This window comes from Catharus ustulatus, chromosome 3, assembly GCF_009819885.2.
Source record: "Catharus ustulatus isolate bCatUst1 chromosome 3, bCatUst1.pri.v2, whole genome shotgun sequence".
In the NCBI taxonomy this organism is placed as follows: Eukaryota; Metazoa; Chordata; class Aves; order Passeriformes; family Turdidae; genus Catharus; species Catharus ustulatus.
Window position 1 is genome coordinate 73,408,531 of NC_046223.1, and position 27,737 is coordinate 73,436,267.

Consider the following 27,737-nt stretch of genomic DNA (forward strand, 5'->3'; position numbering starts at 1 on the left):
TAACTGAAGGACTCTGCAGAACACAAGCTCCCAGAAATGTTCCTCAGTAAAATAACAAGGCATGACAAATCGGGTTTTGCCAAACCGCAGCAGTCACTTCACCAGCCAGTTCAATTACTTACAGTACCAAAAAACCCATGGCTGGCTAGGATGAAAGCCTTCTTCAAAGAGAAGGTATTCTCCATCAGTAAACAGATCATTACTCATTAAATATACTGCTTAGGAACATCTACAACAAAGCAGACTATTTACTGCAGATTTCTGTGGCATTCAGTCTATGCAAAACTCCTCTGCTTACAGCTGTATTTTATAAAAAAAATGCTGAAGCAAAGCAAAAGAAAGCAAGACTGGTTGGCTCCAGCTTAAGTTGAAATGTGCTTTAAAAAAAAAGGGAAAAGAAATATGTATTTAGAAGGAAATAGAAGCTAGCATACATTCATCTCAGTTCAGCACATACTCTATTTATTTGTATTCAAAGACCTTGCTGTCTGGACGTAACACAATCTTAACAGCACACTGAAAGATGACCAGTGGAAAAACAAATCTGCCTTTATCTTTGTTACATAATCTTGATTACTTGTAAGATATTTTATTATAGGGGGAAAAACTACAAGAAGGTTTCATAATCATAGTTAGTTAGTGCAAGGTTTTTCATCAGGAAGTACAAGTCAACACCAGTAGGCATGCGACTCAAAAACACTGCAGTCATTTAGGAAGGTTTCTGCTTCATGACTGACTGTTCTTACTTCACCATCTGAGGTGAGAAACAGTTAGTTCTGACTTTTGGAGGATCATCTGAACCAAGTGAGGAGCATGAGAACAGACAATGACCACACCGCTTTCAACACGGATTCTTTGCTTCACTATTCACTACCCTGATGGAATCTATCATTGGGCAACATTACCCTATAAGGCAAAGAAACAGCCATTTATTAAACGTATCCAAGAAAACAGCTGCTTTCAAAGCATGCTCTTACTTACAGTAGGACCCACTTTACAGTAGCATCCTTTTTGAAATAGCATTAGACTAGTAACAAGCAAATTTAGTTTGAGATTTTTGAGTAGTTTGTATATTTTCAAGCTCCAATGAAATGCAATTGAACACAATTAAATTCAATTAAAATATTTATGATAAAACTTAAAAGTGTTGTACAGCAAGCATGTGCACACATAAGTGCACAGATAGCTTCCCAATTACTTCTCTTCGTGTCCAAAGTTTAATGCAGAGCTGCATCAAAAATAGAGTAATAACATATTGTGTTTTTAAAAAATATCTACTTTCTGTGGTGATTTTGTCTGTACTCCTGGACTAATTCTCTAAATGCCAACCAGATTTTTAGGCATAGCATAGAGGTCCTACTAGGTTCAAGAAGCTCCACAATGGCAGTGTGGATAATATTATCTGTATCTTCTTATCAGCTGCCTTTCACCACAGCAATGCCTCAGAGCAAACATTCCTGGTGACACTATCAGCATCGGGCAGTATTGAAAACTGGACAGGCGGGTGGGAGGCAGGACTTGTGAAGCCTTCCAGCAGGAAAAATAAATAAATATCACCTTATCAGGCCCATATCAGTTTCTCAGTGTGGTCTGTCAAGCAGGAAGTTCAAATTGACACTTTTCTCTTTTAAAGAAAAAAAAAAACCCCAGGGGGAGGGGAAGAGGAAGGAGAAATGCCGGTAGTGCTGGAAAAGTGATAGAGAAACTGGGGCCACTTCAGCTCGACAAACAGCTTCCACTGTCACAAGGTTAAAAACGAGGGTGGGGATGTACGTGCCTTATGTGCAGGAGCAAGCCCAGGAGTGACAGAAAGGAAGCTCATGCAGAGATCATAACTTTCTTTGTGCAACAATCCCGTGCTCTCTCGACTGACTAAAGATAATTGCTCTTCCCTTCTGAATTTTCCCAGTAAAGCTGTCCCTCCTACTAATTTCCATGTGTAGACAGAAGATGTGATATTTAAAGATTATTTTTCAAGTCTAACTGTGACAGCTCTCTTTAGTTTGCAAGCTATCTTTGGTCCATAAATCCCCTCTCAGCTTTCTCCCTTATTACCTGAGCACAAGGGACACTTGGGAACACCAGAGAGATCAAAACATAAACAAGTGTGTCAGCACTGTGTAAAATAAGAGAAGGTAATGTCCAGGGCCAAGGAGAGGTTCTTAAGTTTTATACTGAAGGTGGATTTAAACCAGGGCTGAAACTGATTGAGAGGTTTACAACCTTTCTTGTTGCTCTTAAAGGAGCCATACTTCAAAGTTTAAGAGATATATTTCTTATAAATGTTTTTTTTTTTAACTTGTGATCTTAGATTTAAGTTTTTACCAATCAGAATGTCTCCCTCTGACTCTTGAAATGCATTTCTTCCCCCAGCCCCCCCACCCCATATATACAGTAAATATAGGCACATACCTCTTCCAAGATCTGTCTAGTTTCTGTGGTCAGAGGGACACACAGAAAAGATATTCATGACAAAACAAGAACGGTGCAGCTGCATTTTAAAGTTACTGATCTGAGGGGAGGGGGTGGGGGGAAGAAAGAAAAAAAACCCCAGACGTGCCTTTTGAGGAGCCTGATCCACTTCTAACTGAGGTCAACAGATTATTTGCTCAGATCTGAGATTAGTGACTGCGTGCAAGAGGAAAAGGGACAAAACTCCTGTTACTTTTAAGTATTAATGAAACTTGAGTGAAGGAGCTGCCTGAAGTCACTCCAATGTGGGTGTTCCAGCTACAGACTGCTGCAGAGCTATAGGCTTTGCTCTCAGTTCTGGTGCTCTGAGCTGTAGCCTGAGAAACATTTCATAAAAAACAATGATCTGTTCTTTTCTAAAGACTTGAAAAACGGTTGTAGGCAGACCGTAATTTCAATAGTAATTTCAGGAGTGAGATGGTACTGAACACTTTGAGTGGTGGAGGTTAATTATGCCGATTCACATTTTCGATCTAAATTAAGCACCTCTTTTGCTAGTAGACAGAGAACCTCGAAGTTGTGAAGCGGGGAAAACAAAGGCTGTTTCCACTCAAAATGAGAATGGAGACCAACATTTAGAAGTACAAAATTTGGTCATCTGTTTTCTAAATATGTCCATGGCAGTGTGACATGCCTTTGAAAACTTTTTGCTCAGAGAAGGTCTTTCTGGGAGCCTTCAAATAATTCTCAATATTAAGACAACTTCAGCCCCCAAATTGATTTTGTGAAGACAACTTCTCATATCATTTTAAAATAATTTCCCTGAGCCCTTTTGAACATTCCAGGAGGCATTTTTTTAAGCAAGTGCAGATGTTTCCTCTCAACCCAAACAGAAAAGGTTCAAAACCAGAAAGTGAAACTGCCCATAAACAAAAGGGAAAGCGAGCAACAGGGCTGAGCTAACGGTCAGCATGTCAGGGCCAGCAGGAAGAGGAGAAGAATAAATCACATTTAAGAAAAAAGCATTTAAAAATTAATCTTCATAGAACCAGAAGCATTTTAAATAATGTCTTGTTAAACCTGTTAATGAAACCAAAAGATTGCCAAATATTTCGTCAATATGCAAATTATCTTCCCCCAGCTTGAACTTTTTTTCTGAAGCTTGACCAAAAGATGTCACCTGCCTGTACTTGACTGAGGAGACAAACATGACATGAGCAGCAGGAAGTTGCATCATATGATTGCAATATATGAACATTATTATCAAATAGTCATGTCCTGAGTCAATGCAATTGTTTGGATTTTGTTGGGGTTTTGTTGTTTGGTTTTTTGTTTGGTTGTTTTTTTTTTTGTTACCCTCTCCACCCCTCCATTCCAAAACAATCCTCCCATGCTGAGGTTAGAATGAAATTCTAAACTACTTGGAACCACCAAAGCGAATTTCCTCAGTGTTTGCTAAATAAAATATCACAGACTAAAAGACAATCTGAAGGAGCAGTTGAATGAGGTTAGGCACATTTAACAAATTACTGAAAATTTATTTTTAGCAGAATACAGAAATCTTGTGCCACCATACTTAAAAGTATTTACTGGACAATGGCACCATCTGAAGGTGACATCTCAAATCTTGACAGAAAGCATCAGGGGGCCTCAAAACACACAAGAAGGGAATGACACTCGAGTTTCCAGCACTGGGATAATGTGGAGTCTTGCCTCTACCACTATTGTGCAACTCCTGACAGGCACTTCAACATCCATTTGAAGTTACGTAGCTCCACTCGGAGCTAATCATGGCTGTGAAGGTAGGTGTGTGCTCCAGCGTCTGAAGGACTGGGTCAAAGGCCCCAATTCAGGAAAACACAGAGGACAGGGTTAAACCCACAACTAAGTGCATGCCTAATTGCTGTCTTGCATCTGGATGCTTTCCTTCTGTGGCACAAATGAACTAATGCTAGGGAAGTTACCTTTAATTTGAAAGTTTGCTGTTACAGAGGCAAGTAGATGTTACATGTGGGTGTGTAAATATATTTATGCTCTAGAGTGGTAGTTCTCTCATTTTTGAGGCCACTAATTACAGGAAATAAAGCCAGAGAAATTCCCTGATACATTTTTCCCTGGAGGCCCATCCTGCTCTGGTGCTTAAAGAGGAACTAAGGTGTTGAACTCTAAGGCTGTGATCCCCAAACCCTTGAGGCACTTAAAGCAGCTGCCTATATTTTAAGTTGGCAAGACTGGAAGGTCTCTGTAGGTGTGTGTCCCAGGTGGCCTCTCCTGTGCTGGGCAGCCAGCCAAGGTACGACTCTTCCAAAGCCTCCCACGGGCACCAGCGTGCACTGCACACCAAGACACAGTGAAGGGAGAGATCTGGGTGCAACACACCATGGCCACTGGCTGCCTCCTGCCCATACCAGCGTGTATCCCATGGGAGGAGGCCCCGACTTCAGCCTGCCTCTTGGGACCTGGACCCCAACTTTCCCTCCCTCCTCCTCAGCAGGTGCCAAAACCAGCAGCTACGAGCTGGGAGAGGTGGTGATGCACTCCTGCTCTTCTGAGGGAAGCCATACCACTTTAAACACCAAGTTATTAGCAATCCATTTGGCTGGAGAGACTTTCCTGACTTCCCAGCACGTTGGGATGGGGGAGTCCCCTCAAGCAAGGATGGGTTCAGATGTTTTGCAGGGCTGAAGCCCCACATCTGTAGCAGGTGCAGGGTGCCAGCAAACTGGGGACAATCCCTATGCACTTTGCTCATGGATGAATGCAGTGCCAGGGTACCTTGGCCAGTCTTTGTGACAGAGAGAGAAGCTGGAGAGGCAGCACAATGCTCTCTAATTTTAGATTTAACCAGTGGTCTGGGAGAAAGGAGCAGAAGAAAGCTAAACAGTGCTGGCATTCACCATAAACTCATCTGGTTCCAGTACTAATGCTGGAAAAACCATCCCTGCTTGCACCATTGCTACAGGGACTTTGGCAAATAAGGATCTTTGGGAGACTTTTGGATTTTTCTTCCATACTTTTCAAAAGGCTAACTTTAGAAAACCTCAATCCTTATGGTACCTGTAGGGTTTTTGGCCAATCTGCAGGCTTTAGGCCTGAATGTGTTGCTCACAAGAATGAGGGGAAAAGGAAAAAAAAAGTGAAAAGTTTTTCTCATTTTCTGAACTGCTATTTTCTTTAGGTGCAAGGAGCTAACATAAAATTTCTAAATGGTTTAAATGTAATTATCTTTAAAAAGAGAAGAATGTATATTTCAAACCCAACATCTGGAAATACTGCAAACATTAAAGCTGAACTACAGAAATGTGGCTCAGGTCCCCATTTCTTTAAATCCTAACATTGAGACTACTACTTTTACTAAAATCAGTTACTCTGCCATGTCCAGACACCCCTAGTTTTGACCCGATTAAGAGTAACCAGACAGAGTAAGAAACACTTTAAAATACATTGCTACTTCTGCAAGGAAGCCTCAGGTGTCAGCAGATGCAGGAAACTGATCCTGGGTTCATGTATCCTCCTAGCCAGTGGCCAAATGTGCCTGACTAGATTTTAGCAAACTCCTCATTCATCAGAGCCCTACACACTGTTGTCTCATCTCACCTGCAGGTCCCATTGAAAAGCCAACAGTTCATTATATCAGAAAATAAAAGTGCACAGAGAGTGGTGAGATGACATATGTGCAAAAATGACAGAATCAGTGAGATAGTTTTTGAATAGAGATTATAGCTGCATAAGACAGTCCCTCCCTCTCTTCCCTCTGTCATTAGGAGACAAGTTTTCTTCTATTGATTTGTAGGGAAAGACAAAAAGCTAATGAAAGGGTGACACCCACAGAGGAGAGATGTACTGATTAATCTGAATGTGTGATATCATAATTTATAATTTTTATAATACAGGATGACAGTTCTAATGATCCCCAAAGTGATAATGATATTTTATAACCCATTCCTTTTTGCCAAATAACAGTAAATAGCTCTTTTTATTTAAAAAAAACAAAACAAAACAAACCTGCTTGCAGTTTTTCCTTCAAGTTTCAGTGTAGCTGCTGGCAGAAGGACAAAAGAATACTCTGCTCTTAGAGCAGCAGCAGGGGAAGCAGCCTAAGAGTCCACTGAGAAGTCAGCAAGAATCTTTCCTTCTCTAGAAGGGGGTCTGGGTGAGGTGTCAGGCAGTGATTAAGAGAGAAGTAAAGCACCAAGGCTGGAAATAATCAGAAACCACAGAGGAACACAAGCTCCTGGAAACACCTCTTCCCTCTACTACCAGTGCTATTATTTTTGAACAGAAAATGAAAGCTGCAATATAAAGTCAAGAAATGGGGACAAAGTACATGAACCTAAAACACAAGTAACCAGATGAGAAGATGAGTAGGTTGGCTCCCATAAGATAAATAAGTGTAGATGCAAGGCTCAAAGTGCATTATGCAGTAAACATGTATTGTGTCAGACACCTAGACAGAGTCATGGCATATTGCCACTTCCTGGTACAGTGAGGGCAGCCCTTTGGGAACATGACTGGACAGCCTTTAGTATATGCTACCAAAGCAGACTTTTGCTCAACACATTGTGAGATCTGAAGTTGGAAAGTCTGAGAGTGAGCCAACAGCTATGGTTAGGAAGACAAAGGTCAGGTTTTCTGTCCAGAATTTCACCAGATAAGACTCAGACTGTAAACAAGTAACTACCCAGATTTTAGGATCTCTTTCCATTTGAACAGGCACGGGGAACTCATTCTCTTGTGTTGGGTTTTTTAATTCCCATTTTCCACTCCAAGCTACCTCCTGTGACACAACAGATGATGCAGCTGTGTAATTATACAACTTATTATTAGATTGTATAGGCAGAAGAGACATTACTAGCATTCCTTGTTTATACTGTAATCCACTTACTGAGGTTCATCATTGTCAGCTCTCTGGAGGGGGGATAGTGCAGCCTCTCTGCAAAGTCTCGGCAGTACCACACAAGCAGCTCTTGGTTGGCAGGGATGGGCTTGATGGTATAGAAGTAGATGTTCATTCCATTCTGACAAGCAGCCAAGTTCTGCTCCTGAACAGAGTAGCCAGGGTTTACATAACGCATCCAGTTGCTCTTGTCCTCATTAAATCCATCAATGAAGTGGTGAAGTTCGCCACTTGAATAGATCTGGAATAGAGAGGAAGTGCTTATGAATATGTATACATATATATAGGCACAATAAGCAACATGTACGCACAGAGTCCAGAGGGGAAAAGCGATAAGCTCTTTTTTTTTTTTTTTTTTTTTTTTTCTAGATGAGCATATATTACTGAAGTAAGAGTTCAAGCTGTGTTCCTGCCTTTCCAGCTGACATCCTCCAAGTTCAGGAGGTGTTTAAAGGCAAGTCCACAGTCACCTTTTCTATTTCATCTTAGCCTGTGTCTCTGCTAGCTTGGGAAAACAAGACCCAAAATCTGAAATGCAGAGTACTCTCTCTGTGTGAACAGTCTGCCTTAGAGTCCTTTTCCTGGTGCTCTGATCAACAAGTGAGTGATGTTGATGACTGCAGGTCTGAGTGCATGCTTGCATTAATGCTTTGAGTCACCTGTGTATAAGACTGACTGGCTGTGCTACGTCAGAGTATCTTCTCACCTCTTTCTATGGCCTCTGTACTTGCAGTTTCCTACCACCTCCACCCAAAGGTTTAAACTATGCAAACATTCTCCACCTCCCAGAGTCCTAAAGCAACACTTGCTCATAGTTGAACTGTAACCCTTTTGTAGGAAGGCTGGGCGAGGCAAAGATGAAATTCACTTGCCATAACTGAAGGAAGATCTGGAGAGGGGTTAGCCCATAAGATGTCACTTTTGCCACCAAGGGACATGTTCTGACTTGTCCACAGAGGGGCAAGAAAACATGAATCTGAAAACTGCTCAGCGGTTTTGGGGGAAAGAAGTTCCCATCACTGACAGAAGCTACTGTTTATTGAAATGGTAAGAATAAGAGAATTATTAAATATTTTAAAAAAATTAAAAATCTAGAGAAATCAAGAGAAATCCAGGAAACATGCTTGTAAATATACTGCACTGCTTACTCTCAAGGGGAACTAGCTCCATGCTGGATGAAATGGGGTTCCTGGTTTTCTGAAAACAGATGACCAGGCAAGATCCAGACCTTGAAGTGGGAGCAGCTTGCACCAGCAACGCACCTCGCAGAGCAGGAAATGCCTTTCCAAAGGGGAGACAGAGCTTGTCTCAGGGAGAAAGCACTGCACAGGGTGCTCCTGCCCATGTGTCGCTCGCACCTCCCCGGCCGAGCAGCCCCTCCGGGACCCTCCTGCGCTGCCCGGAGCCCGGCGGGCAGGGAGGGGAGGCGGCCTGGCCCTTTAACGCGGGCCGTAAACACCAGAATCACTTTCTTTAAGAGTAACTTCCTGTAAACTGAGAAGGGGGAAATACATGTGGCCTCATCAAAGCAGCTTGCGAGAGATTTTGCGGTGTGTTTGTTATGAGAAAATGGAAGGGAGCTGGGCGAGTTGTGCTGCATCAAGAGGAGCCTTCGGGTTTCTCTGCTCACCCCGGCTCGCAAACTTCCAGGAACGCGGGGCTCTGGCGCTTGACGCCTGCCACCACTTCCCAAAGCAGCCGTGCAGCGCTCCCACGCCAGGGCAGCTCCGGCAGAGCACCCCGAGCTCCCACTCTTCTGGGGAAGGCGCGCCCAGATGTGCTGAGTCACGGCGCGCTTCCCAGAAATGACGGGCACGCCGCCCCGCTCCCCCGGCGCCCAGATGTTCCCGCCTCTGCCAGCCAGCCCAGGATGCCTTTAATGACACGGGGGAAGAAGTTATCCCCCACAATTTCCTCTGCACATGCGAGCCTGTGTCAGACCCCTAGGAAGGAATTAATTTTCAGTGCAGCAGTCTGTATTGAACGAATCAAGAGATTGTAACAGGGAAATTAATGATGCTTAGATGGCTCCTAGGATATTATTTCTGAGGATCCTTCGATGTTAAGGCTTAAAATCGCATCATAAGAATGATGTCATCTTTCTCACTGCAGTGTAGGAATGAAGTCCTGCAAGATGGTTATCAGCCCCTTTTCCCTGTGTCTGCTGTCTTACCAACAACTGGTGGGACTAGGTCAGCCTGCTGCTCTCTTCCTAGACTGGACACAAGCTCCCAAAAGGTTCAGCAAAAAGAAACATTTTGTGGCCTTATTAATGTGAACACAGTTGCCTGCTCGGTAAAAGCACTCATGCAAATAACTGCCTGTGCAATGCTGTATTACATTGTACAAAGACGATCTGAGAAAACCAAAATGATTCAATTAGGTAGGAAGAAAGGGGTGTGGGGAATGCTGGTGCATGCCCTGGGTTTCACCTGGATATGAGGTTGGGATATTACCAAGGCAGGCAGGCACCTGAGTGCAGAGGCTTGGACACAGTCCCAAATCCACGGATTTAGACACAACCTACATGGCTAGAAGGCAGCAAAACAAATCCATGGAATGAGATGGGGCTGAAGGAATGTTCTCTAACAATTAATAATGTGTCTGTAAGGAAAATGAGGATTACGTCAGCTGATAAACTGGAAGCATGTTCCCCAGCATAGACTGCCCAAGCCAAAATATATTGGCTGCTGCTCTCTTCCAGCTTATACTGTGGAGTACAAATTAGGCACCACCTCTGGTGTTTGTTTCTTTTCCCTTTGCTAAGGTCCATGAGCTGCTCTTTTGTGAGGACACCTAGAAAAATTTATGAATTGAATGATATATGCTGAAGACTACCACCTCTGTGTTGTAGCAGTTTTATACAAGACGTGGGAAAAAATGTCAGAAAAAGTATCATAATTCCAAGTGAAAGTTTATGCAGTAAACTTTCACTCTAACAGCTTCTTAATGGTGGGAAAAATCAAGGACATGATACTTACATAAATCAGAATGACTTTCTACTGTGAAGAAATGCAAAATAACCTGCCCCTACAGCAAGAAGCAGAACTATTTCTTTACTGAATCAGCACCAATACATTTTGGGCCATGAAGACAGAGCTGTGCACCTCCACTGCTCTCTCCACCCACACAGTCCTTCCAAGACAACCAGGCTTTGACTTAATTCACCCACTGGCCCTGTTTGTGCCTGGCCTCATGCAGAGGTTGTCCCCTGCATCACACAGCAGGAAGTGACCCAGCTTCTCAGCCGTACTCATTTAGTGATCTGCTTACTGCAACAATGCCGTGATGTTTTTTCCTACTTACCCGCCAAAAGTATTTTCTGTTTGCATTCTTGGGAACTGTATCACTGGTATAGATCTCTCCTACCAGGGGTCCAAAGCGTGTTCCTTTTGGGATGTACTCTTTGCTTATAACTCCAGTGACCTACAAGAAGAGCAGCACAGGATCAGTCCATTGCCAGTAGAAAATATCTCCCTCTTCTCCCCTGTCCCTCAAATGTAACAAGGTAAAGCAAACAATGCAAGAAATTTTTTGTGACAGGTCAGCAAAACAGAAATAAATAAATAAATGAACAATCGTGTTGGTTACAATATGAACAGTTTTGTGAGGTACTATCATTTTCCTAAGACATATGGAAGCCAGTGATGAATACCACCTTAAAAATGTGCTTTTTGGAAATACATTTACAAGAAGAAACGGTAAGCAAAATGTACAGAGACTGTCAAATATCTTCAGAAGTTATTTTTCCTATCAAAGGCAACCCCTAAAAGTCTAGTTCCAGCAAACAAAAATATGCAATATCTATCAATCACTTCACTGCGACAGAGCTTGCTTTTCTAATAAGTTAGGAACTGGAATGACTGCTCTTCCAGATCAAAATGAAACCACCCTCCACCCCCCTCCATTCTTTGGTCTATACCCGCCCTGATAGCTAAAAGGAGAACACACACACACACAAAAAAAAAAAAGACAACCTTCAGTTCTCTTACCAGCATACAGTGGCATACAAAACAGAATATGAAGTGGCTCTGGGACATGTACTCACAGGTCACCTTCTTGTACAACAAGGAATCATCAGTTCCGGTAACATATATCAAGTGGGTTTGGTCAAAAAAAGGTGTAAGGATTTTGAAGAAAATGCTCCACTATTCTAGGTCTAAGAAATGTACTCTGGTTGTTCAGCTTCCTTCTTGACAGTAATTATACCAAAAAAAGTCACTGACCACAAATCAGGAAGCAATTCATCATTATTCAGAAGAACGTGCCTTGGAGTAACCCTTTGCAAAACACTGCTGAGTTATTGGTTTTGTCTCTCTGTTTCTCACCAATATTCTTAAATTTAATGTATCCAAACAATGCTAGAAAACCAACAATTTTGTAAACCAAAAACCCCAAGCCTTTGCAAAATTGATCCAGCTGCTCAGATAGTAGAAAAAAAAAGAGGTAAAAAGCCCATTAATTTGTATTATAACCAAATATATTACAAACTCTCATGGCAAAATGCATTTAATCACACAAGATGTGTGTATTCACACATCTTGCTACTTGTCTTTTTGCTCGCCCGGAGCTCAGAACAAGACAGGAACACCAGCAGTAGTTGAGGAAGACTGAGGACTGGGATTACTGCTGTGTGTACCCCACAAGGAATCAATGTTCTTACTAAAGGAGATTAACACTCGTCAGACCCTACAGATAGCTCAGTGGGCTTTTCTGTTTAACAGTCCTTCTCAGCCAAGGGTGGTAAAAACCCTGGACTGTATGCAGACAGAGCTTCAAAAATTAGTTAAGCCTTCTGATTTTCTCATGGTACACTTTCTTACATTGTGTGTTTCTTAATGTATAAGTGAGAGGCAGACAGAAATCCTTGCCTGTGTACTGGTCAAGATTAAAAATCCCAGTAAAAATGAACGCCTAGCATAATTTCCTGTTAAACGTCAAAATAAAGGGGCCAAGAAACAGCCATAGATTCAAGGCATCACCTGGAAACAGATTGCTGGGTGTACGTGGTGGCTGTTTGTACTCGTTTGCATTTTAACATGTGTTTTCAGCACACTACAAAGAAGAAAAATTAAAACATCAACAGGAGAGGTAGTTAAATTCTCCATTGATCTGTGCATCTGGACTGAAGAGAGAGAAGAGGGACTTCCAGAAATTTTCTTACACCTACCATATGCTGAAACAAGCTCCGTGGCTCAGTTTTATTTTTGTCTTGCTTGTACATGTCTCATAGAGAGCTGAAAAAGGCAGATGTTCTTCTCATTTTCCCTATATATCTTCATTTACATCCATCTGCCCTCTCAAGAAAAGTTCACAACCAAGCTACAAGCACACCCTACCAGTTTTACTGCATGATAGCTTGAGATTTTTCATGGTTTTAAAAATATCTTGGTCTTAATTAAAAGTACTTTAATGAAATTCTCAGAATCTCTAGAAACCACTCCTTGAACTAGTCAACTTGAAACAGTCTCTGACACAGCAGATACTTTTTGATATCCACCTTACAGACAGCGTTTGTGTTCAGCTATGCCAGGGGAGAAGCAAAGATGATTTCTCAGCCTGTACCCACCAGAATTTGGCAGAAGAGGTTCTGCACTTCTATGTGTGCCAACACTGAAGGCTATAAAGCCAGGCTATAAAGCCGTCCAGATGACTTTTAGCTGACAGTGGCTCTCAGGTCAGCAATTCTAGGCCTCCACTGTTCCCTCACGAGCTCAGCTGCTGGGATCGATGAGGGGCATCCTCCAGGAGAAGGGTGCCAGCGGTGCCAGGGCGGCCTGGCTCCAGGCTGCCGGCAGCCCCCCTGCCGCAGCCGAAAGGGGCTCCTGCCCCGCCGCAGCTCAGCGGGAGCGGCTCAAGAACAGGAAGCGGGGAGCTGCCGAGGGCTGGCAGGCAGGACAGGGCGCAGCCCCCGGCTCGGAGCAGGGGTGAGCCGCCCCGGGGCTGCCGGAGAGCTGTGCCAGAGCAGCACTTCGGAGCTGTGTCCGCCAGGTGTCCTCCAGCGCGCCGCTCCGCGGCGGGGAGCCCTTCCCGGGAGCGCCGGGGCCCGGCGGGCGCTCCGGGCAGCGCAGCCCCTCTGCCGCCGCCCGGGCGCTGCCTGCGGGCCCCGCACCCCGGCACCCACGGGCGGTCTCCCCCCTGGCCCCTCTCCACAGGCGCTTACCCCTTCTCCCTTCAAAGCTCCCAGCGCTCCGCCGCTCCTCTCAGCGCAGCAGCGCTTCCAGCAGGAAGGCGCAGCCCGGCGCCGGCCGGAGCCCGCTGCCCGCTGCCCGAGCGGCGCCGGGCGGGACACGCGGCCCGGAGGGGGAGCCCGGGCCGGCGGCCCTGGAACTGACCAGGGTCCTAATGCGGCGCCGGGGGCCCGGCACGCCTGGGGCCCGCTCAGCACAACCCGGGCATGGGGCGGGGGGCTCCGGTCCCAAATCTGGTCTGAGATGGCGCTTTGGAAGGTCAACGCTCCTGCATCTTTGTTTGGGGAGAGGGGTACTGAAGTAAAACGACTCCTGCTAATTCTGCGAGGGGAGGATGTTTTGCAATGGATCCACTATATTGCTTTAAAAAACCAAAGCACCGAACAAACTCTTATTGGCTTCATTAAAACACCAACATTCTCCACACGCAAATAGGGCAGGCTGTCATGTCTCCTGAATTAACACTGATTTTAATTTTTTTTAGCTACTAGTTCTATAGTTATGTATTTTTTACAGTTGTTGTTCAGTGATCAGTTTTCTAAAAGCGATTGTCACAAAATTGAATGCTTTCAGAAGGCTTCCTCGGCAACCACATTAAAAATAAATAAAAGCAATAGAGGAGAGCAAGTGTCTGAGGTCAGTAAGGCACAGTTCATAACGGCTCAAAATCACTGCTTTCACCAAAATCACTGATTCAGGGTCTGTCTCTAAGAAACGGTCTTATCAGAGATATGCAACAGTAATGGGTGGTTTGCCAAGATATGTTTTCCTCTATCAAATCTCACACACCAGGATAAGATACTAGTAATATTCAAGACAGCAGAGTAACCTGTCATTTTATATCAAGAAGTTTGATATAAACTTTATAAATTGTTTTTCTGGGCTTTAAGCACTGAGACCAAAGGGAAGATTATTGGAAGAGATATTTTTAAATGTCTGCATAAAAAGACACATATGGCTTTCTAGAGCCATAAGCCTGACACCACATTCCATCATTTTTTGACAATTGCCAAAACTGGAGGAAAAGATAAATAATTCATGCATAGAAATAAATAAATAAATAAATAAATAAATAACTTCATGTAGCTCTAAGAGCCTAAAATGTTATGAGCAGTAGTAATTCATTTTTTTAAATGTTGACACATTCTGTGAACTCACAGCAAAAAATGTGTTCTTCAGAAAAGTCCCTGATCAAGATCCAAGAATAAACAAGAGTATGATGACGTGTCATGAGCTCCCTCGCAAATTGCATAAACCTTTAAAGAGGAGCTCCACAAAGCATGCAAGGAGAAGATATAGGAAAAGCAACCCTCCCCAAATAGCAGCAGCCTTACTTCCTCCCTCCTAGGCAGGCACGCAGTACTTTTCCTGCTCCAGCCAGAGGTACAATACTAATCGTGACAGCACTAGGATTTAATGATCTAATCATGACAGTATCAGCATTTCACAAGTGATATATTATATATGTTTTTTGACAATAAACTGACTCAGCATTTAAAACTCTTAACCAGATGAAGCCACAGCTCTCCCCAAAGCTCACGTCTGAAACTCACTGGCAAACACACACGCATGCATCCCCTGAAGTCTTGCCTCATCCTTTTGCAAGTGAAAAAAACCCCACTCTACAAAGCTGTCAGGACTCCAGTGCTTTTCCATGAGGTAAAAACCAGAATCAGGCTCCCTCACTGACCCACAGACACCAACATGCAAAAGCAACACCGGTACACAGCCCTGACCCCACTAAACAAAATCAAACTCGGCAGACAGAAAAGAAATACTGTGTTTCATGTCAGAAGTTACTAGCACACGAGCAGATTATGCCATTTACAACTACTTCACCCTGCAGATGAGTAGCAAGTGAGATGCATCCATACATTCATCAGAGTGTAGCCTTCACAGAAGGTGGGCAAAAGAGCACATCATATCAGGCCTTCATTTCAGAACTACCTTAAAGATAGTCAGGGTTTAAAAGCTCCTATTGCTCCTTAGGGTAGGTGCAATTCAGCACAAATGAAAGACGGGGGGAGCTTTGGAGAACAAAAGGAGGATGTCCTATATTCAGACTCCCACTAGCAGGGAGCTGCATGGGTCACATTTTACAAGAAAGAACCAGTAATCTTTCAACAACTTCTCTCTCCCCCCACCTCCTATACAGAGATGGCAGCAATCCTCCTGATTCACTGACCTGAGCCAGGGAATAAGGAAACACCTTGGTGTTTCCAAACACAGTGCTGGGAATTTTGAAAGCTCTTTGGATGTCTCCAGCCACAGCAGCAGGACTCTACAGAAGCAGAGAGAGCAAGCAGCCTCAGCAGCCAATCAGTCATCAGCCGGCAGCCAAGGACCGACCCGAGCTGTCACGCTGCAAGCTCATCCTTCAATAAAGAAATCCTCCTGTATCCCATGGCAGAGTCTCAGCTTTATTTCCCTCTTCACACCAAACTAAGACCTATCTAACAATGGAATAACGCAAACCCGGGTTTTACACTTTTTCTTCTGGAGCATTACCTTTCTCTGCCAAAATTCTGCAGGGCAGGGCAGGGCAGATGGGAAGAGAAGGGTGATTTTAAGGAGAATTTAGCTTTAACCTCTTACCAAACATACTTCACACTCTATTAGGCACTGCCAAGCTAAATTCCATGGTGTCAACACCCTTCAGCTGGGGGTCCGGCCCTATTTCTGTACACAGGATTAAACAAGTACCTGCTCTGGAAGGAAATATTTGATAGGCACAGATGAGTGTACCTCTTCTTTTCAGCTCTGTGGTCAGTACGTTTAGCCAAAGCAGAAGCACAGGTAATAGTTGCTATACCACAAGTCTCAGCACAAGGAGAAATGAAGGGTTGTCCCCCGAGTTGTTACGCTACCGAACATCACACCTAGCTATAATAGCTACTCTATACGAAGGAGTAAACACAAAACCAAATTGCTCATCTAGGCTTGTTTCTTTCCAGCCCTTCTGAAACAACAACAAAGAATGTACCCACTCCAGGGGCAAGGATAGGGCAGACTCGCACGTCTAGCTACCGGTGAAGATACTGTCCCAGATAAACAAAAGTTAATTTAAGCTACGGCCACCCTTCTGTCAAGCTTGCTACAGTTCTACCATTACTTCCTTAACTGACATGCCAGAGTTTTTAAGAATTTAGGAAGTTGGGAATACAACAAGCTCACGAAAAGAATAAAGCAATTTCATAACCAAAGGGAAAACAAAAAGAAATAATTAAACACATTTCCAGGAATTTGGTTTTTTTTTTTCCTTTACTTTTTTAAAGCTATTTATTGGACAACTGAGGCACTTTAATCTCTGAGCCAGAGGCAATGAATGGTCCTGGCAAACAGCAGCCTAGAAATTGGCACAAAGAACTACCCCACAGTTTAAATATGCTTATTCAGATGCTGTTCAAATTGTGTGAAAATTTAACTGTTTGCAAATTGGTACAGAACCAGTTTTGGGGATGGGTTGGCTGCAGTTTTCAGTGAAAATATGACACAACAGATGACCACTGCACAGTTTCTTAAAAGAGTTATCAGGGTCGCATATTAAAAGCCAGCAGGCAGCATTTGTTGTTGTTGGTAGGGTGTGTGTGTGTGTATGCTAAAGAATCAAAGACAGGGTGAGCACACGCTTTCCAAAGCGCTGTGATTTGGCTTGTCTGACTCCAACCTTCCCCAGAGCACTTCTGCTTACCTCTTTGCAGTTAGATGCGTATTTGAAAGTCAAGTTCCTTGGCAAGGAAGCCTCTGCCTGAGTTAGGGTGCCTCCATCGGCACTGGGATCCAGCGGGTGATCATTTACAATATATGTGCACTTCTCTTCAAAATCAGCCTCTGTCCACAGAGTCATGTCAGCATCCTCCATGTCCATTTTCATTGTCCACTCTCTCCCTTTCACCAGATTCTTGAAACTCACAGCGTCTGAGCTACACTGTGTAGCAGCCTGGAAAAAAAGAAAACAGCCTTTAATCCTCATTGTCCTTCAGTGTTGTGGTTTCCGTTGATACAGTGTGACTAATACAGTAGTCTGTGACACTTTAAAAGCCTATGCAGGATAGTTGGTACAGTTGAGTAATAGCCAAAAAGCAGTGTAAACGAAGCTGCTCTGACTGAATGCCAGTCTCGGTAGTAATGAGGGAACAAAAACAAAGAGGAGAAAATCCCTAGGCTGTGACAACCACTTTACCTTTTTCAGACCCTTTCCTTAATGCTTCAGAGAGAAAAGAATATTCCGTGCTGAAGAAAATGTGGGGTCATGGCCGTGAGACCACTTAGTCGCCTGTGGAAAAGCTTCCTCAGAAAAGTGTCACACAAACAAGGAGAGGAAGAGGAAAGGAACTGCTGTCTGCGTCTGAATGAAGCTAAAAATGGAAAGCGCATGTTGGAAGAGCGGAACCCAGCCTTGCCTCTTCCAAATGGGGAAGCCTGAACTTTCCCACCGGCTTTCAACACACAAACAACTTTCAAAACAACCTGGCCCCCCCGCCTCCTCCTGACGTCCCCTCATCCTTTGGCATGGAAGGCTGAGAAAGCCGACATCCTGCCAGCATCACTACAGAAGCAGCAGCCCTGCACAAAGCACTGAAACACGTTCCTGGGGGTCAAACCAGAAAAGGAGCAGGGGAAATAAATAAAATAAATAATGTTTTGAAAAGTTATTCTATCGCTTTTGAATTTGATGGTACCTCCTAGATTTAATATCCCAAAGCAGTGGATATGAGCCTAGCAGGACAGTTCCAGCAAGTCCTTCAGTCCCTCTGTCTGTTCAGGACAGGAGCGCTGTTATCAAACCTGTCCTCGAACATGTATTAGGGTCAGGCTCTTTCCATAAGGCTCACGAGGAACCAAAATCTGTGCCTACGCCAGTAGTTGAGAATGACGCTCAATCCGGCGTAAAATCCCTTCAGTTTTCCTTTTTGGATACTCAGCTACTATGAAATTCACACCCCTCCTCCGGGAAAAACGAAACACGAAGACTGAAAGCGCACGATCTTCCGAGAAAGAGGTTAGGGGCTGACTGGCTGTGGGTCCGGGGGAGACCCCCGGGGCCCCCCGGGTCCGGCCGTCCCGGAGGCACATCCCGGCGAGGCTGAGGCGGGGTCGCGGCAACGCGCAGCTCCCCGGGGCTGCCGCGCCTCCGGAGCGGCCCCGTGCGCCGTCCTGGCCGCGCTCGGGGCGAGCAGGGCGGCAGTGCCGGACCCTCGGCGTTCAAGGGAGAGAGGGGACGAGCAGCGAAACTCGGGCCGGGGGTGTGACAGCTGCGCGGCGGAGCGAAAGGGTTAATGCCGAGCAGAGGAGCGCTCCCGATCCGGGAGAGGCGACGAGGAAACTTTTGCTCCGTCCCGCGGGCGCCGGACGGGCGAGAAGCAAGAGCCGGGGAGGTGGAGACGGGGCTGAAAGAGGGGACGGCATCGCGCTCCTTACCGGGGCAGAGTCCGCGCGCGTTTCCACAGCGAAGCCCACCGGCGGCGGCAAACCTGGCTCATTTCTACAGAGTAAACATTTCTCCTTCCTTCCAGCGGCCGGGTCCCCGGGAGACTGACTCACACCTCCAGCCGCCGCTCCCCTCCCGCTCCTCCCTCCCCCGGCTGTCACAGGTGCTGCTGCTCTTGCCGCTGGGGAACGCTGGGGGGCCGCCTGCCACAGCCTGGCGCTCCGCTCGCCCCGGCCCGCCCGCCGCTCGCCCGCCCGCCCGCGCTCACGCACCGGCCCCTCCCTCCCTCCGCCGGCCCCTCTCACAGCGCGGGAGGTGGGGCCCTACCTGCGGACCCTGCCCCGCCCAGCCCACCCGCGTTGGGTTTTGTACATCACTGTTATTATTTTATTTTTTCCCCCCTTCCTTTCGTCCCCGTGCGTCAGCTGGGAGAGCCGCGGCGCTGCCTGGATCCTCCGGGCGGGCGGGCACGGCAGCGCTTCGCGGAGAGCGCACCTGAGGCAGCTTTTACTAGAAATCTGTTTTCCGTGCTATTTTTAAGCTCCGGAGTTTAACACGTGCCCGCTTTCGTTCTTGCGCAGTTTGACTTGGTAGAACTTCATGAAAAATACCAACTAAAAAATAATTTACCAGTTTACTGATTAAAACTCGATTCAAAGTGCTTGCTCCCAAACCTCAACAATTACAATACTTTACTTGAGATGACAAATTTGAGAGTTTGAGAGTTTTGATATTATCCCTTTTCCCGAGTCTCTAGTCGGCGCCTGTAAAAGGAGCCGGGAAAAACATTTCTCTTTCTTCCCTTAAACAAAACCTTCCCCCTTTCCCTTGGAAACAGCAGGGAAGCTCACAGCAGCAGGACACGGCACGCCGCACGGGTTTCCAAACCCGATGCCCCTTTCGCGGCGCGGTAGCAAAACGAGCACGGATCTCGCACGGGGCAACGTGCGAGCGGCCATCCAGGAACGCACTACTGGTTGAAGGGAGGGTTGGTAGAGCAATCAGCAGATCCCGGCACCCAATTTTTTTTTCCTCCGATCCAAGTCAGCATGCTGGCTGAAGGAAGGACATCCTGTGATGATGGCATACAATGTCCTGTTTGTTTATTATTAAGAGCATTCCTGCTTCTCATTACAAAACAGCCAGATGCCTTACTTCCTTCAGTGGTCCTGTCTCTTCACCAAGCCGTCCTCGGGCTCAGAGGCACGGTGATGCACAATTCCATTTATAGCCATCCACAGCCCAATGCTAATGCTAGCTGCTTCACTGTGAGGCAACTCTACTACTTTTCTTTCTCACACATCTGCAAGCATATTTCTCGTCACTGGCCTGGCACTTTACGTGGCAGATAGTTTCACATTCTTCTTCTAAACACACATGCACTCATATTCTCGGGTGATCTCGGTGTTGCACATTTCTTCACAGGAAAAAGGGAGAAAAGTGGGGGGGCGGGGAGCAGGTTTATGCAATCATGCAATCGTGTGCCTGTCTGTCTCTCTGACTGGCGTACACAAACCCCTTTCCCTTAACCTGCTCCTCCTCCCACTGATAAAAAGACTTGTGGAAAGGATTACTTGCCATTTTGGGCCTGCGATGCTGAGAATAGCATATCTGTGTAAAGACCTTCCGTGTGCGCTAACGCGGCAGGCTCGTGGCAGCAGACCTAAGTAGGGCAACTGCTGGCAAGTGAGTGTCCTGGCTTAACTGCCACCACAGCGTAATTCCACAGGAGAGGTGGCCCGAGCACTGGGGCTGAAGGATATAAATGTAATTGGATATCCAAAGGCACATCCAAAATGAGGTCTAGGAAGGCTCTGAAGTAGGTAGAACCATTCATTAAAGGAGAGAAATCCGGCCTACTTGATTGGGTTAATTAACTGATGCTGAGTCACACTGCATAGAACAGAAAAACAATGTAGTCATACTGAAGGTGATTATTTTACCGAAAAATAGTCTCACTCCGAGAGGCAGCTGTTTCAGAGCTTTTCACTTCCCTGTTAGCTTGCAAGTAAAACAAAAAAAGGAGGGGGGGTGGGGGGCGGGGGGGGCAGTGGGTGGGGGGGACCAAAAGAAAGGGTTGATGTTTTTCCTTCAGGGACTGAGCTTCTTAATGTGAAGGGGAGCAGAGGAAAAAAGCAAATCTGCTTTTCAAGGAACTGAGAATGCTTTTGGGCTGGAAAACAAGAGGAAGCAGAGATTAGATTAGATCACATCAGACGAAGTGAAATATTCATCAAGAGGATGCCAGTATCCCAGGTCAGTGCAGCTCTATCCCTGGAGCCTGGGGAGGTGAGTACAGCCTAAGAAGCCTATAGACTTCAAATAACTCTGTGGCACACTCTGAGGCTATCCCAAAATTAGCTCCAGGTGTCTCAGTGAAGCTGAGCCCAGAAGTACCTTAGTGCAGAAGGGGTTTTGCTGATGTGCAGATCCAGCCTAACAGTGCCTGATCTGGAATAAAACTAAGTTTATCAAGAAAAAGAGACAGAAACAAATTGTTAAGAATGTGTACTAAAGTAAGAATCACAGAGGAAACTCTGCCATTAGAGAAATATATAGACTGACCTTCTGACCTTCCTCCTTAAGAGAGAAACATAAAAAGATGCCATGTTCAACCAGAAGTTTTCTGCTCTTTTATAGAAATCTTTTGTACCAGTAGCTGCTATTGTCTGGAATGTGCAATCTCAAAATGTTGCTCATTTCAAAAAGAACATTTTTAGTCATATTTTAATTTTTTTTCCTTCTCGCTCATAGAAAACCTCAATTACTGTATTAATCAGCATTTCTCAGGCAGTGCTCCCTGCAGCAGCTTTCAGCCTGGCAACAAATCATGAATGGCCCTAACAGCTCTGATCTCAGAAATCCCCATCCATTTCCTTTGATGCTATCACCACTTCAGCTCAACAACAAGCCTGTGCAACTCAGCCTCAGCTGCCACTGCTGCTGTTCTCCCTGTGCCTGCTGTAATTGTAAGGGGAAGAAGAAGGGAAGGGAGCTGACTCTAATAGATGAAATTTCTTTAAAAAGTTGGAGGGGAGATAAAATGCACACAAGAGATTAAAGGAGAGTCTCATTTTCACATCCTCCCCTTCCCCAAACAAGGTCAGTGGCAGATTGACCACATCAAGAGTAACTACCAGACCCACCCCCATTTCCCACTTCCTGCATGTAGGCATCCTTGTGCTGGTAAACATTTGGGGACCAGTTGTGGTCATTATTGGAGAAGGTACATGATGTAGTTGCACGACTGCACATCTCTTAAAAGCCAACTGAGAAATCAAACTCTAAGAAGAACTTGCTTTCAAGTTCTGATATGCACTCATGTTTTGGGGCCACATTTTTGAAAACATGGTTGCTGTGAGATTCAAGGGAGAGACCCAGAACACTTTAGTGACTGTGCAACAGGAAAAGTTACACTTTACTGCAAAAGAGAAGCAGTCTTCTTCTTCAGACTGGCTTGACCTTTGCAAAACCTGCCCATGGGCTTCAGATATGATCTCAGAGGCTTTGTATGCCCTAGACAACTTCAGCTGGTATTGCCTACAAGGAGAGAAATTAAAATTGCACTTGAATCTACAAGAAGCTTTTTGCAAGGGCATTTGGGGTGGTGTGTGCTATAGCCAGGAGGCTTTTGAATTAACACATGCAGCTTTCAGGGACTGCCTTTAATTACAGAGCACCCTGGTCATTGCCTCGTAGCACTTGCAAATGCCAAACGTTTATTTTTGTCTCGGCTGTGCAATACCAAGAGCAGATCTTTTGGCCGCACTCTCAGCTACTGCCTACTGCAAGCCTTAGCATCACTTTTGGTTTCTGTTGTTTTATCCTCTCAAGAAATTTTCCTTAAAAAGAGAAAAAAGCAGTCAAACTAAAATACCATATCCCTTCTTGTTTCCCACTAGGCCTTATTAAAATACTGCTCAGATGATGTATTAATAAGCTAAAACAATTCTCCTCCAATGGAATAAAAACACTCTCACAGCACGCAGAAGCAAGAACTAAGCTTCAGCCTTTTCCTCTTGTTGAGGCTTGAGTTTGAGGAGAAGGAGCTGAAATTGTCTGGGCCTGCTTCAGGAGGGCAAGAAGGCTTTGTGAGAAGGTGGACCACAGATGTTCCCTTCTTGGCTACCATCAGCCTTCCCATTGCACTTCTGAGCAATGGTGGTCTTGGGAGAGGTAGGGATGACAGTCATAATTCTCTACAAGAACACTTTTATTGTCTTTGTGTGTTTCTAACAACACAAGTTTATACTGGACAAGAAAATCTGAGTACAAATTCAACCTTTTATGCCCCAGCCCTGGAGTTTTGAATATTCTGTCAATTTTAACCGAGTTTGAGGAAAAATGAATGACAGCTGGCCAACCCATTCCAACTACTTTAACTACTTTCCAACCTTACTGGTGACAAGAGGACTGAAAAAAAGAGTGTGCTTTGGAAAATTTTCATTTTAAATAGGCTGATTTCCAGATTGTCATGGAGGAGGGATAAGATGGTATGCATGTATTAGAAGGCTCACTTTTGTGAACACTTCAGATATCAGACCCCCTAACAAGCTCACAACAAGCTGAAATCACAAAGTCACCTCAGAATAAATTGTATTGTTTCAACTTTCAGGTCTCCTCCCAGCTTGGCAGTCATGACACCTTTTGGGGTATTCTCAGCCTGCCTGGTAAGACACAGCGATATGAACAATGGTCAAACTTCAGACTGTGCTCCTGCACAATTCAGTTTTAATGTCACACACTCTATGGGCTGCCCAGTCTCCTGGAGCTGATGAACACAGCACAAGGAGGGCAAGATCCATGGGTGGAACTATGCCACTTTTCTCAGACAAAGAGCTGGCCACAGAGCACATTTCAAAACAGATTAACAAAAACAACAGCTACACACCATGACAAAGTGCATGTGGTGGAAATGAAAATATTTACCCACAGATTATCACAGATCCAGCAATGTGACTACTGTGCACTGAGGACCAAAGGATTCAAAATAGTGACTGCATGTTTAAAGTTGATTAGGGAATCTGGAAGGGTTGGTCTATAGGACCACTTTTTAAGCTTCTAAGAGTACAGTTGTCATTTCTGCACCTCTCCTACCCCAGGGTGGTGAAATAACAGTCTTTTCATACCTGTGTGTTGGCTGGGGGAGGGAAGAATTCCTCTGCTATTAAACACAACTTCTCATTAAATAGTTGACACCTTATCCTTCTTTAAATGTTGTAATGTTTACTTTGCAAAACCCAGGAAAGCTTTTAAAATAAAGATAGCAGAGAGATTCTTAAGCCGGGTGTCCTTGCTTATCTGCTCTTTATCAACCAGCTATTGTTTCTGGAGGAGCTCGTTGGGGAAGGTGGAGCAAAGGGGGTTAATGTTCAATAGGTATCTATCAGTTCCCCTGAAGGAATAGTGCTGCTGACAGAAGAGCAACACTGGGCTCTTAGCTACTTCCTGCAAAATGTGACAAACCAGAGTGGGGGGAAAAAAACCAAAACAACTGAGGGCTGCAGCTACTTCTTCTCTCTTTTTTTTTTTTTTTCCCTCCCTCTCCCAAAACAACTAGTTTTAAGAAATACATTGTCCTTAGGAGAGATAATCCCACAATAGAGAGTCCATTAGAGGTATTAAAGCATTGGCAGCGCCTGATCTACAAGAAGGGCTCTGTCCTGACAATAGACAATTAAAGCTGATAAATCTGCACTACTTGTTGCCGTTCTAATTCCTCGTAATTGTATGCTACTTGTCCCTGCCTCCTGCGTCCAGGGATGAAGCATGCTTCTTTAATCTCCAGAGTACCTGACCTAGTTCCTATGTGGTCTTTTCAGGACCTGTTTTCTTCCCATCTGGACTTCTTCCCTCCTACTCTCCTTCCCTGCTTCTCTGCCCTAAGCATTAAGAAGAGGTTACGATAGAGGGCACAGAAAACACCAGAGCACAGCACCCGGATCAATAATTCTGGAGCCCCAGACAATGCACTAATCTGCAATAACAGCTAATCATGGTCAATTTGGCACACCAGTGATTAAACTGTACTTTTCATTAGGCTCAACAAGTAGAGCAGACGCACACTGACAATTCAAATTGCCCTATCAGTAAGAGCTGCCAACTCATGTGCACTTCTGCATTTGTAGCTGCCGCATCACTAGACTTGCCAGACCAGGTGCTTTGTGGGGGCTTACCTGCTTTCTTTTGATATTTTACAAACTGTGACTCTTAGCTGTGTTTTCTATAGAAAGCAAGCCCCTGCTTCATTCCACTGCCACAAGTTTTCTTACTTAAAGGGCTCAGTGGTTAAAATTGTGATATGCAGGATACTGAAAAATTATCATTGCAATTACATGTTCCCTCCTGATTCTAATAAAATTCTTGGGTATATTTTATGTCCCAAAGATATTTGGTGGTTTTGTCAAATTTCCTTTCCGCCCCCCCCCCCCCCCATTGAATAAATCTTGGAAGCCTGCTGGTGACAGAGCAGAAACATGAAAATATGCATCACAGGATTTAGAAGATTGAAAGCAAGTAAAAATTACTTTGTGTCTATTTATTTGTCAAACCAAACTGTTCAGCCAACCTCACGAGTATTTGGAGACTCAAGAAGGGTTTGAATTTTGTTTTTCACCCCTGAACTCATGAAAAAGCCACTATTGTGCCCACCTTAGAAATATACAGTTATTACCCTCTGCATGTAATTTTGAAAGTGACCTTCCTGTCACCCTCATAGAATAATTTCTTTCAGTAACAGTTTATTCTGGTTGCAGCCACACCATTTTGCAAACTGCCCTGAAAGTCTCACCCAAGTTTGCCACAATCTTTCTTTAAAGCACAGCACCAAATTCCAGGACTCCTAGAGACCAACCCCACACACTCAGAGGTCTCCTTCTGTTTAACTTTAGCTTATCATCCTTGTAGTAACTTGAATAAGTGTTAAAACTGCACTTCAAGTTGCTCTTAAAAAAAAAAAAAAAAAAAAAAAAAAAGAGAGCTTGGAAGATGTCAAACGAAAGCAGGAAATGTCTATTCTACTATTAATATTAATGAATCCCTAATGCATTTGCAACCCACTTGAGGTTAAGTCAGTAGAGTTCTTCTTCTGACAGCTATTCCTCATCAAACTACCACTGCTGAAGATGTTGATGCTTTCCCTTTTGCGCTGTAATCTTTAAACCAAGTTTAAATCACACACCAGAGCCTACCACAAAATAATGTATTTTATCCTAAGTGAACACAAAGCCCTGGAGACAGCGGTTTAAAACAGCACACATGTCCGCCCAATTTATCATTTTAAGATAGGAAGCTGCCGCAACAAACAAAACACCTCCTTGAAAGTGGGACAGCAGCAGATTGTGGTGCAGAAAGCTCCAGGATCTTTTGTTTTCCTGGAGAGCAACAACACGGCTTTGCAGAGAAAGACAACAGCCTCCCCTTGCTGAAATCTAAATCAGTTCATATAGAAAAGCCTGCCAACTGCTAGTTAGATGGTAGCAAAATATAGCAGATAATTCACTTTTCACGATAAAGCAGAAACAAGCAGGCATGCAGCACCCAGCGGGGGCTCAACTGATAAAACGGTGTCAAACTCAAACCATTTGTCAATTGGGAGGGAAGAGAGCAAGCTGAAAGATGGACTCAGGAAGTAGATTTATCTAGTGCGACACATTAACTAGTATAAATACTAAGGAAAAAGTAAACACATTTACCCAGCAGTATCTCTAGCCAGCAAAGAAAAGGCTTCTGAGCCCCAGACTCACGCTGGCCATCTAACCACTCAGCTGTCAGCTGCAACAGCAGTAGCATTTTTCTTCTTGTGCAGGATTGCAATGACATTTAATTCACGGCACTAAAAGGTTTTATTAAAAGTGTACATTATAATTAAGCAAAACAAAAGTGTGACTCGTGTGCTGTTCCAGTCTCCTCCCTCCACCCAGTAGCCAAACCAATAAAACCACCTTGGCAGCAAACAAGTCAGGTAACATACCCCGGAGAGGAGAACAGATTTGTTACAGAATCATTCACTTGGCGTCTGGCTTGTTCAAAACTGCCTTATCAGAAACTTCTGTGCCGGAGGCTCCCGAGGCAATGCAGGGGGCTGACAATGCGGGTCAGGCACAGTAATTCGCCAACAGCGTAATGTGGGGCACATAAACAAACTGGAATAATGCAGGGCACAAGGGCTCTTTGGATGTATGCTTTCCATCGGAAAGTACAAACAAATAACCCAGTCTGTGCATGGCACATCTCTGCTACAATCACTGGGGAGAAGGAAAACATTTCAAAGGGCTTTAGGAGACCAACCCACAGCTACCTGGCTACCTGTAATATCAAAGAATAGTACAGCATATCAGCGAACCATTTTAACACTCAGTCTAATACAGACCTCAAAGATTAACAGCAAAGTAAGCAATCTGCATCTCCCTCCCCCCATCCCCTTCCAAAAAAAAGGAGCGAGTTCATAAAGAAAACTACAGCACAGTTCTTTGTTCAGCTGTACCTTCATGTGTCCACACAGCACAGGTTCCCCACCTCCAGCTTATGCATCTCAGGATTTTAGTCCATATGGAAAGTCTGTCATTCGCTCTCACACTCACTCACACACACACGCATGCTCACGCACTCCACACCACACCCGCACTCTTGCTCCCCAACACACACTGCCTGGAACTGCTCTGAGGATTTTAGAATTTCCTCTTGCTAGCAGATTCCTCCCTCCCCTCACATCCACTCCACCCCGTTCTGTAATTAGGCTTAACAAGAGCAATTAACAAAACAAACTCCTCTCCGCCTGGTGGCCTGATAATTCTGATTGTCATAA

At 44.7% G+C, this 27,737-nt stretch overlaps 1 protein-coding gene across 2 annotated transcripts in view; it reads right to left on the reverse strand.

Moving 5' to 3' along the window:
• The window catches only part of PRDM1 (PR/SET domain 1), a 32,790-nt gene extending 5,295 nt beyond the window's left edge, over positions 1–27,495 (reverse strand). The window contains exons 1-4 of one of the 2 annotated variants that reach the window (XM_033056523.2): positions 27,417–27,495; positions 17,192–17,440; positions 10,616–10,735; positions 7,298–7,550 (exon numbers count right to left, since the gene is read on the reverse strand). In XM_033056523.2, coding sequence (XP_032912414.1) covers positions 7,298–7,550; positions 10,616–10,735; positions 17,192–17,440; positions 27,417–27,422 — 628 coding nt within the window. In that variant the 5' untranslated portion in view covers positions 27,423–27,495. Of the gene's footprint in view, positions 1–7,297; positions 7,551–10,615; positions 10,736–17,191; positions 17,691–27,416 lie in introns of those variants that run through there. The other variant, XM_033056522.2, reaches the window with a different exon arrangement.
• Between the last annotated feature and the right edge of the window lie 242 nt (positions 27,496–27,737).